We start from the raw sequence: 12,679 nt of genomic DNA, 5'->3' as shown, positions 1-12,679 counted from the left end.
TTCCTTGACTCTCACACCTTAATTCTCCAGACATGTGCCCTCCAATATGGTAGCCACATGTGGCCAGTAAGCATTTGGAATGTGGCTGGTCCAAATTGAGATGTGCTATTAGTCTAAAATCACTGAATTTCAAAGACTTAGTAAGAAAAAATATATAAACTATCTCAGTAATTTTTATATTTATTACATGTTCAAATATCTTGGATATATAGATTATTGAAGTTAATTTAATCTGTTCCTCATTTTTAAAAAATTATGGTTACTGAAAAAGTTTAAAATTACATATGTGGCTAGAATTATATTTTTATTGGATGGTGCTTTCCCAAAATGCAGGTATGTGTCATTTGAATTAAGACTTGTTTTGAAGGCTTTCTTAGACTTCTGATTTATAACTGTCCCCAAGGATCCCTTTCCTTTTCTCACCCCCACTAATTTACACAGGTACAGAATTCTAGCACTTTATCCAGTCCATAACACACATTTCAAAACTAAGGAACACTTGCCCACTTCTTAGGAAGACAATCTGTAATGCCAACTTAACAAATTCAACTGAAATGTTATATTCATTGAAATTTTAAGTGATGAGTAATCCTGTTGCCTTTCACCTTTCCCTGGAAATGAGAGAAATTGTAAAAGGATCAATTGACAAAGATATTCTCATTTCGCATTTACTAGTAGTACGAAAAAGCGTTATGCTCTAATTTTATCAAGACACTAGAACTGAGGACTTCCCCGGTGGCGCAGCGGTTAGGAATCCACCTGCCAATGCAGGGAACATGGATTCGAGCCCTGGTCCGGGAAGATCTCATATGCCGCGGAGCAGCTAAGCCCGTGCACAACTACTGAGCCTGCGCTCTAGAGCCCGCGAACCACAACTACTGAGCCCCGTGCCACAACTACTGAAGCCCGCGCGCCTAGAGCCCATGCTCCGCAACGAGAGAAGCCACTGCAATGAGAGAACCCTGCGCAGTGCAACAAAGAGTAGCCCCCGCTCTCTGCAACTAGAGAAAGCCCGCGCAGCAACAAAGACCCAACGCAGCCAAAAATAAAATAAATAAATTTATTAAAAGAAAAAAAACACACTAGAATTGAGATTATCAGGATAGTTTCTAAAAATTTTGAAGGAATTATTTTACGTACTTTCAGCTGCTAGATCTTATGATGGAATAGAAATTTTGGTTTGTTTTAAAGTTGATGTTGAACAGTTGAGAGGAAGAACTATAGATAGGAGTACTTCAGGATCAGGAATTTATCACTTTTTCAGGAACATAAAACATGGTTAACATTCACATCTTTTAGAAGTATTTATTTTCCATTTTTAAAATAGCATTGTTGGGTGTAATTTAAAGGAGTGCTAGAACTTGAATACCCAGCAGGGACTGGAGCATCTGAAAGCATTTTAAAATTCCTGTTTGCTACACCCTGCTTTAAGCACTTTCATATAGCTGGGAAGTGGAGAGGGAAAAAAATGCTCAATTTGCACAGTGAATGATTAAAGGAAAGATAAAAGCTAATAGCCCTGTTACTTAACTAATTTTTTAATTTTCAAAGCTAACTTGGGCTATGTTAAACTACATGCCCCTCCCAGTTGGACCTACCTAAAATATATAAAAGCAAAAAGCACCCTTCCCCCAAATCCTTAACCTTAACTGCAGTTTTATTAAGTTTATATTCATATGAGGGGAAATATAAATAAATTACATTGTTTCTCAAACATATTATCAAGTTCTATCATTAAAATTTTTATTTGACTTGTGAGCATTGTAACTCACCTTCAATGGATATAATTTTATATCCTAAGTATGATGTCAAGCATACCTTCTAAATTCCTTAAATTGAATAAGTTATACTTACCATCAACACTTAAGATTTTAAAAATTTCTCTAAAACTTGCATTTTAAAATTAAATTTGTAAAAAATCCTATTTTAGCAAGCTTGATTATATCAACTGGTAAAACTTTATTTTACAAGCAATAGGAATTGGATCAAATGATTATTATAATCCAGAGGAATTATTTTATAACCATAGCAAATGCCATTATACATACTGCCAAAACAGATTTAATAGACAATACTGAACTGTACAAGAGTTATTTATTTTTCCTTAATCTCAAAGCTATTTTAGTAATACAAAAAGCCATATTAACATTTTTCCATTAGAAAACAATGTGATGTACAAAACTTTGGATGAAAGGATATATGTCAAATTTCACTTAATCATTTGGTGGAAAACCCACCACTCCATCAATACCACCCAAAGTGTTTTAGGCAATGATTAAAGTCAAAGTAAGCATCTTAATAAATTCCAGCTGTTAAAACAACAAACCTAGTAATATAGTTTGCTACATAGTATTTTTGACTACTCAGGAGTTACTTTTTAAAATCTATTTTTTTTCTGAGTCCTACCACATACCAAGTGCTATACTTGTCCAAGTGGGTATTTGAGAAGTTGGTAAGGTGGAAGACCCCATACAGCGGTCCTTGGGTTACCAGACTTGACTTTTAACTTTCAAACATCCTCCAAGATCAAGAAACACCAACTAAAATTACACACTCCTCCAAGTGTTATTTGATTTTATTAGTGGGGAGGGTAATAGTGGGGAGGGTAAAGAGGTCATGAACTATTATTTATAATCCATTATTCCAATTAAAACCGTATGTCAAAAGCTAACTTATTTTTCTAATGAGTTTAAGATTTGACATTATTACAAACGTGGTTCACTACTGACTTATTGTGAACCCTACAAGGCACACTGCTCAAAAACAGCAAAGCAGGTGTGCATAAACGCTTTTCTTTGCATTTAGTGAAATAATGATATTTGATACCCATCTTTATCTTAAAATTCCATTCAGTTTAGGGTCCAGTGAAGAAAATAAATCCAGTTACAGATGGTAAAGAGCAAAGAAGGTAAACTAGTAAGGATTATTACTATACAAGGAAATTTATTCTCTATCTTTTCCTTTGAATAACAAGATGCTAACACACTACTTTCATTTAAAAAAAAAAATGCTTGCAACTATTGAATTGAGGCAAGTACTAAAGGCCCATAAACTGACAAAGTCGTCCATTCACCACCATTACTTCTTTACATAAGCTTGTTTTCCTAAGTATAATGCGTACTCTAAGCTATAATTTGGAAATTAGCCAAGCACTAAGCAATTACAATGGCAGGTAATACACCATCGGTTTTTGAAACACATTCGGTCACTTTTCATGACCCACCTGCAGTTTGGATTAAATAGACTCTCACTCAGTATAAATTTGTTTTGGGATCTGCATGACAACAACAACAAAAAATGTAGTTTTATGACATTTTCACATAAGACATTTAAAGAGTCTTTGGGTCATACCACTTTTGTATTAAGTGATTCATCCTGACATGCTATTAACTACAATAAAAATAATTGTTCAATTTTTAAATGAAAACTAAATGCAGATAAATGGTAACAGATTTGACATGGAATGCTGTAAAATAGTCCTGTACGTAATCTGATACTACTGATTACAAATTTCCCAGTTTGAAAACTTCAGATTAAAAACCACAAGAAAATTTACTCTTGATGGCATGCGAGATCTTCTTCAAAATGAAACTAGAACCTCAAAGTCTCAGTATTTTATCAAACATAAAGAAACACAACAAATTTGTACATTTTATTCACATTTATTTTTCGCTTTTAGTGTGCTCACAGAAAATTAGAACACCTTAAGCAGGAGTTTAATAGCAATTTTTGTAAGCAAAGTTACATTCCATCTCTAAGTCAAATTGGTCAAAGCTTCTCCAGTATTTACAAAACATGATAGACAAGATGCTACACAAAACCATTGCATCTGAAGATTTTTTCCTTATTCTCAAAGACGACTGGAAAAGAAAGCATTGTCTGCTGTAATCAAAAACATACCACAGTATAAACAGTAACCATTCCACTTATCACAGCTTGGTTGAGTTTAAAATTTGTGTTTAAAAGGTCCAAGATGACTGCAGTTTTACAAAAATGGGCAGGGTGGAAAGTTGCAAACTTCATGTGCTTCTGGATATCAAGATTTGTTTTTATACAATAGTCACAGTTAAAAACACCCTGCTGGTAATACATAATTACACTTTATTAAGGTCATAAACCAGCAATAAACAATAAAGCCTATACAACTTGTAGTTCTACTTAATCACTGACTGGTACAGCTAACATGAGATAAGTGAAAAGTTCCTATGGTTTAAATGAACTCCTAAGACTATGATCTTTTTAAAAATCTGGGTATTGGTGTTTTTTTCTTTTTTTCCACTTTCCTTCTTAATCAAGACTTGTAGTGTTGTAAACCTGCCTCACAAAATACATCGTAATAACTTTTCTTTAAAAAAAAAAAAAGACTAAGCCTTTACACCATCCTTTCTAGTGGTACATTGTCTTGGCAATGCTATGCACCACTAAATTTCTCCATCGTGGCTCCTATCACTTCATCGGATATCCCTTTTTGACCCACCCATCTCCTTCATATATGGGCATGTCCATAGATTGACAAAGAAAGTTTACATTTTTGAATAAAGATGCAAAGTATGCAAAAAACATTAATACTGATGCAAAAAATAAAAATAAAAGAGAAACAAGGCAGAGGAAGGTAACTAAGCTCTCCTCGACCTGTTGGAATGGTGGTAACAGAATGATCTGAGATGGGATCTGTGGGTAGGTGGTTAAAAACAAAATTTGCTGCTTAAAAAAAAGTAAAGTAAGAAAAGACATCTTTAAAATCAATCCCTGGTTGTAGACAAGTTCTCCAAAACCAGTACCTGGCACCACTCCAACAAACAAACGGGGGGGTGAGAAAAGTTCTTCGATTATCTCAAAAAATCTTGCCCTTTTACTCTGCCGCCTCCGCTGGGGGGGCTTCTGGACTGCACTCGGGCTGGGCCTCCTGTGAGGGAGCTGCGCAGGCTGACGACGCCGCAGCGGCCGCCGCCTCCTCCGCGGGGGCCGCCTCCTGCTCCGGGGGCGCGCCGGGCCCCGCGGCCGAGGGCGCCTCGCAGGTGGCCGCGCTGGCCCCGGCCTCCTCGGTCTTCTCCTCTGCCTTGCTGGGCTCCTCGGCGGCCTTGGCCTCCTCGCTAGCGGACGGCTTCTCGGGCGCGACGGCGGCCTCCTCGGGCTTGGCCTCCTGCGGGTCGCCCCCCGCCGCCCCCTGCTCGCCCGCGGCCGCCTCCTCGCTCGGCGCCGCCGCCGGCTCCCCGGAGGCCGCGCCCGCAGCCTCGCCGGCGGCCGCAGCGGCGCCCCCGGCGGCCTCGTCCTTGCCGCCTTCGGCGGAGGCGCCGGCGGTGCCTTCGGCTTCACCGCCCTCTCCCGCTTCCTTCTTGTTCTTCTTGAAGGAGAAGCCGCTCAGCTTGAAAGACTTCTTGAAGGAAAAGCGCTTCTTTTTTTTTTTCGGGGTCTCGTTGCTGGGCGAGGGCGTGGCCCCGTCCTCGGCCTTGGGCGAAGACGTCGAGGAGGCGGCTGACGCGGCCTCCCCCTCCGCGGCCGTGGGCGAGCCGGGCTCGACGGCCTCGCCCTCCGCGGGGGCCTCCTTCTCCGCAGGGCTGGCCCCAGCCTCGGGGGCGGCGGCGGCCAGCTCATCTTTCTCGGCCGCGGCTGGCGACGCCGCCCCGCTCCCGGCGGCCGCGGGCTCCTCCTTGTCGGCGGCCGGGGCGCTGCCGTTAGCCTGCAGCTCCTCCTTGGCGCCGGGCTCGGCGGCCGCGGGAGAAGCGTCGCCGTTTACCTTCACGTGGCCATTTTCCTGCGGGGCAGAGAAAGCGGGAGGTCACTGAAGGGGGCCTGGGCCTGTCATCCCCGCCCCCACTCCAGGACCGGGAGGGACTGGCGTCCCCCGGGGCCCCTCTGGTTTTGGAGACCTTCTCCTTCATGGGGAGGCGGTATTGGATGCCCAGAGGAGAGTTCCTCGAAGACCTGGGGGTAGTGCTGTTTGGGATGTCTAAAGGAACTGAGGAAGCCTCGACTACGCAATAAATGCCCCCGAGGCCTTAAAAGGGCCGAGTCTGAAACGTGGAAAGCAAAGGGTAACCCATTCCAACCTTTGCCTCAAGGGCTTTGGGATAAAGGAGTCACGTAATATATGATACGCCAAACGCCCTTTGGAGGGAGGCACAGAGCCGGAGCGGGTGATCTGCACCTAGGTTACACATCCCCCTTTCTCCCTAAACTCTAAAGGCGCCTTCAAAACACCAAGAACTCCCAGGGGGATCCCAGCGTTCCAGCCAGAAGTGCCTGGGCTGCGCGCGCAAAGGCCCTACGCCCGCCAAGGGCCTGGGGTCGGCAGGGGGCGCTGCGGCTCCACGGCGCGGAGCGGGGCGCAGGCGGGCGCGGAGGGGCGGGGCGGCCGGGCCACCCCGCCCTGCCGGGTCGGGCCCTGCCCGCTAGCCAAGGCGCCCCCAAGCCCGGATAGCGCAGCGCGGAGTCCGCAAACAAAGCTCAGGTGGCATCCTAGTCTGGATAAAACTAACAAGGCAGGGGGAAACCGATTATTTCAGAGGTCTCGCCTCTTCTTCCACGCCCACCTTCGCCAGTGATTCTGCGAAGCCCGGGCGCGCCCAGGCGGCTCGTTTTGCATTTTTAACGGGTTCAAAGCCTCTTGGCAGAGCTTGCCGCCGAAGCAACACGGCCTCTGCTCTAGGAAAAGAGGCGTGGTGGGTGCCCGGTGTTTGCGAAGCAGCCACCCTTGGCCGACCTCTCGGGCCCACCCAACCGTAGCCATCCTCCTGGGTTCGGGCATCGCAGGGGCAGCCCCCGCAGTGGTCCAGGCGGCACGCACAGCAACAATCTCGACCGAAACACAAGAACTGCCTCTGGTTGACCATCTGGACAGGTTCTTCAAGGACCCACAGTCTTCCCACACTAGGGAGACCATTTAAAAGTCAGATGGGTGTGTAATTCCAGAGACAACTACGAATAAAGATTTAGAACAGTGGGAAAAGCCCACCGAAAGGTAGTGAAACCCTTCTGCCCAGCTCCAGCCAGCCAGCCAGCAACCTTTCCAAGAACCCGGGGCACGCCGCCTCGGCATACAATAAGACAGCCCTTCTTCCCTCCTCGCCTTTCTCCACCGCCATCCCTATTCGCCCTCCCCCCGCCCTTCCCTACCCACATACACAATCACACCAGTTCAGAAATCTTGAAGGCGACCCAGTCTCGACAACAAACACGAGAGACACTCAAATACCTTTGTGCCCACTAAACACAAATGCAACCTGGCTGGGTGCGGGGGTGTGGGGTAGCACCTAGCTAGTCACGTTCTGCCAAGCTCCAAACACGCCATTTTAGACGATTTATCATTCATTCCTCCCGTCTACACAAGAATTCACCAGGATTCTCCGGGAACCACTAGTTTGGAGTGGGGGGAGACCCCACCTATAAGAAATTGACAATTTAAGCTATCGATTTCCATTCAACTTTCAGACTGGAATCTGGTCACGGTCCTCTCCGCCGAAGGCGCTTCGGGCACGACCAGAAGGGAAGGGGAAGCGTCGGGACTAGAGAAAGACACCAAAGAAATAACCAGAACCACAGGTAGAATTTACCTGCCCATTCGCTTTAGAAGGCGACGAGGCCACAGCCGCCTCTCCAGGCCTCTCCGCGGCGGCTTCTCCCTTCGCAGCGGTCTTGGAGAATTGGGCACCCATGCTGGCTTCTTCAACAAAGAAACTCAACAGATCCAAGGGGGGAACAAAGAGCTTCGGGTTGGTGTAACGACGGGGCAAGCAGTAGCGGCGGCGGCAGCAGCAGCGGCACACACACCGGAGGGAGGGGGGAGTGGGGGTGGTGAAGAGGACAGAACAGAACCGATTAAATACACTCCGGATAAAAAAATTTTAGTCGAAGAGATCAAAAAGCAGCAGCGCAGGAGGGAGGGAAAAAGGGTGGAAAAGTCGAGCACAAAAAAAGGAGCCCAAGTGTAGTTTTTTAAAAAAAGAAGTAATAAAAAAATCCCAGATTTGTAGCCGCACTGTAGACAAGAGGAAAATGGAGAAATCTCCCTGGTTGCTAATAAGATGCGGGGTCCAACGCCCAAGTGCACAGATGAATGGGCTCGCGGGCGCTGACGCGGCCCCCGCGCGCGCCGGCCAATCCGCGCGCCGCACACAAAGCAGGGGGCGGGGCCTGTGCGCCCGGCGAACAATGGAGCCGCGCTTTGCAAACGGTTTGAAAATCAGCCTCAGACCGAGAATTAATGTCCTCCAAATAAATAAATCAATTAAAAAATACATGCCTCTCGCCTCCCTCTGCTTGAAAATACTAATGCATTACTTGATTGGCTTGCTTTGTTTGTAATTAATTAACGCGGGAGGGGTGGTACTTGTGGATGGGGGCGGAGAAAGCGTTAACTTGACTCGCTTTGACTCTGGTCGGTCTATATCCGTGTCTGTCTCCCTCCCCTCCCTCCCCTCCCCCATCTTTCCCGTGTGTTTCTGTGTATGTGTGTATGTATGCGAGTTTTTAAGACAATGGTGGGGATATGTGTGCAGCATGTTTTCTGTCTCTGTGTTCCATATTGGTTTCACAGATACTGCACAGGGTTTGTTTTTCTAACGGTTGCAAATGTGAATTAGCCCCAAATTGAAAGGTATTTAAACCAAGAAGATCGAATTTCATCAAACGAGATCGCGAGTTAGAATTAGGTCTGTAGGCCAGATGTAGAAAATGCAAAAGCAGCACGCAGACGAAGCCACACTCCCTTCTCTATCCCACACTGGCATGAAATAAAATATTTCGAGATTGGCCTGCGGCGCTCATCAACCCCCCGCCCTCCCCCTTCCCAATTAGTGATTTTCCCCCCAACAATATAAAGTGAGGGCCATGTACAAAAGATCGGAAAGGTCTGCATTTTATCATTGTATGAAATGACAGTTTTTCCTCGGTGGTGAAATGAGACACAGCCTAGAGTGTACGAATCCATATTTACAGTTGGGATGCAATTCGCGTCGATATGAATCTTTTTCAGCCTACTGCCAGCTTCGGAGGGACTCTTTTCTTCCTGAACATGTGTGAATGTGCACGCAATCGAGTGGGCTCCTGGAAGGGAGGGAGGCAGCCGCGACGAAACTCTGAACAACCGGATTGACTATTAACAGTTCTAAGGAGAAATTACATATTGAGAGATAGCAAGAACATCCCTGAACGCTCCAAGTCTAACTTGGGTTAGAAAAAAGGTCTACCAGTGTACCTCCATCTGCACCCCTTGCCACCGAAGTACCAGACGCTACTTGTGCGCGAAAGACAGCGCACTGATTTAAAGAATGGAGGGGGAGGGGGGAGAGGCAAAAATCAAGGATACACCCTTATAAGCATTCTCCTACCACCTACATTTTTGCTCCCAAAGTTTTCACTCGTGTCCAAATCAGACTACTTTTTCTCGTTTACATTTAGTGATCCTCAAATGAATAATCTTTAGCTTATGGAGGTGAGAAGCAGTCGGAGGAATGGTTCACTTCTCCCGGTGCTGGCTCTGAATTCTCAAAGTTTTATTTTCCTGCTCATTGTAGGGAAATGGGTCACACTCTGAGTGAAAAAGACGGTTGATTCAAGCCAATAACTCTTTGTTCAAGTACTGCTTTGAAAATCACCAAGCTGCAGATCGTTACATGAAGCTTCGTCTTCTCACTGTCCACTTCTTCAGATGCGTCATTATTCAATCACGAAGTCATATTCCCCAGAGCCGACGTTAAGACGTTTCCGTAGAAGTGTATCTTGCCAAACTTGTTATCACCCTAAGGGAGCCCGCTGGCCTGGCCCAAGACCCCAGCCGCCGCGATGGTTACGAATCCCTTGTATTAGCGTCGTTCCAACTTGAAAAGCCAACTGGGCTGATCCAAAACCACCATCCAGGCGATTCTCAAAAGCTCTTTTAAGCTGTTGATTTCCCCCTACCCCCAACGTGAATCATGCCCCTTCCTTTGCATCCCCCTCCCGGTTAAACTTGGGGCGATTGCTAGCTCGCTTTTGGATTTTCTCCTGACGTGTTCTTAGCCCTCCATTTGGGGGCTGCTTTTATTGCTCCTTTGTTACCAGGCTGCGGTGTAGCTTTCCCGTCTTTTTCTTTCTCGAATGCCTATTTGCCTGGTATCGGCTTGTCTCCTTGGCAACGGCCATGGAGGATTCGGAGCCCCAGGCTGGGGGGAGTGGGAAGGGGCGGAGCCGACGGGGGGTGGGCAGGGAGGTGGTGGAAGAGAAAGAGACGCAGAGCGAGAGACAGAGAGACAGACAGCGAAGCAGATGGCCGCACGAGGGGGCGGAGTCCCGGCGGGGCGTGGACGTCGCGAGCTCGACGGAGCCAATCAATTCCCTCAGCTCCTCCGGGGCTAGAAAACAAGTGTAAACACGTAGATTGATTACCCACGAGCGGTCCCTCGTTTAGGGTAGTAAAGTTGGTTTTCTTTCGATAAGAGAGCGCATTTTTAGCGTAGGTTGGAAAGCCGACAGTCCCCAGTAACTGGCAGGGGGAGGCGGTTTGCGGGGCTCTGCCGGGGGGTGGCAGCGGGGGCGGGGGGCGCTGGGTCAACCTCTCCTCAAACTCTCCCGGCGTCGGGCCAGCCGGGGGGAAGCTGCGAATGCGCGAGGCGGGTGAAGGCGGAGGTGAGGAAGGAAGGGGCTGGGAAATGGGAAGAGGTCACTCTGTCTCGGAAACTACATAACGACTGGGAAGGACCTCCAAACAAGACTGGAACCAGTAGGAAGTTGTACAGTGTAAGTACATAGTTCCTCAGGAGTTCGGTGTTCTTACACCCCGAACTAAAGGTTTCAAATCAAGTTCTAAGTATATAAATATGATTATATATATATATGACTAAAGAACCCAAGTGGTCATAGTGAAAATGTAAAACTGGTAAATGCCTGTAGCCATCTCACCAGGAGGAAACAGTCATTTATTCTCTTTTCACCACGCACTAGGGTATTTCTAAGAGGATGACAATCTGTATATGGTTTTCTCTAGAAAAAGAATGATTTATTTAGGATACCTCAAAGTTATTTTTTCCTTAAAATGTTAGCAGTAGAAGGGAATTTTTAGATAGTTCCACAAATTCCTCGAGGGCCTGCTGTATCCCTCAAGGCCTTGTTTTCCCATCAGTGAACAAGAGAGATGCAATGCAATCTTTGGCCTCCAGGAGCTTACTTTCTTTTTCTGGCCGCGTGGCTCGCAGGATCTTAGTTCCCCAACCAGGGATTGAACCACTTCCCTGTAGTGGAAGCCTGGAGCCCTAACCACTGGACCGCCAAGGAATTCCCTAGGAGTTTGCATTTTAGTAGGTTGCTTTAGGTGAATTGGATTATCTAGTTTCATCTAGTCTCTTACCAGATGAAGAAACAGTCCCGGGGAAGTTGCCAGATTATGTCAGTTGGTAGAGCCAGGGATAGAGCTCACCCCCTTGATGATTCCACATCTCCGGCTTCTTCCACTGCTCCCGGCGCTCACTAACCTTCCCTTGATGGCACAGATTCGTTGGATAGGTTGGTTATTCATAACTAAATTATTTCTTCGGCTCCTGCTAAGTACTAGGAAGGGACTAGACATCAGTTGACACCAGGGAAGAGGATGAACATGTCTGTCCTCTCATGTAACTTCCACTTCGCGTTATTATCTCTTAAAATTTCTTAGAATATGAACAAAGAGTACAAAGGATGGGATTAACTGTGTGCTTAGAAGAAAGCAAACAAACAAAAAAACAATAACAAAGATGCGGGCCACGTTCTAGATTCCAAATTAAATATACTTTTTTCATTTGAAAGCATTCATTCAACATTCATTCATTCACAAAGTACAAGATCGCACTGTGTTAATGGTGTGGTGCTCCGTTTTTCATCTTAGGTTTTATATTACCTGAACTTTAATTCCACAGAAATTGATTAATGTGGAATACAGTGTGGAGCAAAGCAAACACAGCCCGTCATTCATTCAACAGGTATTTATTGATTTCCTATCATGTGCTAGGTATATGGAACATATCAGTGAACAAAAGAGACAAGAAATCTTTATGGAGCTTACATTCTAGAGTAGGGAGAAAACAAACTTTCATAAATGTAAGTAAGCAGATTATATGGAATACTAGTAGTACGTAAGTGTTGGGGTGGGGGCAAAGTTAGGGGGATATGAGTGCAGGGTTGAAATTCTATATAGGAGGTCAGGGAAGGCCTCACTGAGAAGATAAACTTTGAGCAGATTTGAGGAGGTGAGGGAATCGGTCAGGTGCACCTAACCTAGCAAGAGAAGGAGAAATCAGAGTTGAACAAAAAGATCACAAATAGATAAGTCATTATAAATAATCATATGTGTTCTGAAGGGAAATGTAGGGTGCTATAAGATGGTCTAATTTAGTTAAGAGGGTTTCAGAGGGCCTTTTAAAGGAGTGACATTTTAAGAGGAAACCTAAAGGATAAGTAAGCATTAACCAGGTAAAGTGGTGGAAAATTGTATTCAGATGGAGGAAAGCCCCTGAGGAGGGAAGAGTTCAAATGGGTTTGGGGGGAATGTCAAGAGATTGGTTTGGCCATATTTTTGGGTGCCTATAAAATGTTCTAGTAGAAAAGTTAAATGTGCAGGTGTAGGAGTCTGGAGCTCAAAGACTGATTTGGAATGCAAATATAGATATATGATCATTCCAGATGTCATTATTTTCTGAAGCCAAGTCATGAAAGTATACAGAGAGAGTGC

The 12,679-nt window shown here is 45.6% G+C and overlaps 1 protein-coding gene across 1 annotated transcript; it reads right to left on the bottom strand.

Annotated features, from left to right (window-relative positions):
• Positions 1–2,075: 2,075 nt before the first annotated feature.
• MARCKS (myristoylated alanine rich protein kinase C substrate) lies at positions 2,076–8,027 on the bottom strand. Its single transcript, XM_079939856.1, has 2 exons — positions 7,554–8,027; positions 2,076–5,755 (listed from the first exon to the last, which is right to left on the bottom strand). Exons 1-2 carry the CDS (start codon positions 7,653–7,655, stop codon positions 4,853–4,855), a joined length of 1,005 nt encoding a protein of 334 aa, XP_079795982.1. The 5' UTR covers positions 7,656–8,027; the 3' UTR covers positions 2,076–4,852.
• Between the last annotated feature and the right edge of the window lie 4,652 nt (positions 8,028–12,679).

Source organism: Stenella coeruleoalba (genome assembly GCF_951394435.1).
Source record: "Stenella coeruleoalba genome assembly, chromosome: 12".
In the NCBI taxonomy this organism is placed as follows: domain Eukaryota; kingdom Metazoa; phylum Chordata; class Mammalia; order Artiodactyla; family Delphinidae; genus Stenella; species Stenella coeruleoalba.
This window is presented reverse-complemented; position numbering and strand designations above follow the sequence as displayed.

What these genes read in the sequence shown, in the direction of transcription:
- MARCKS (XM_079939856.1), bottom strand. Translation starts at nt 7,655, where the DNA reads ATGGGTGCCCAATTCTCCAAGACCGCTGCGAAGGGAGAAGCCGCCGCG. An exon ending in CTTCTAAAGCGAATGGGCAG is followed by an intron (nt 5,756 to 7,553) that starts GTAAATTCTACC and finishes TCTGCCCCGCAG; the next exon opens with GAAAATGGCCACGTGAAGGT.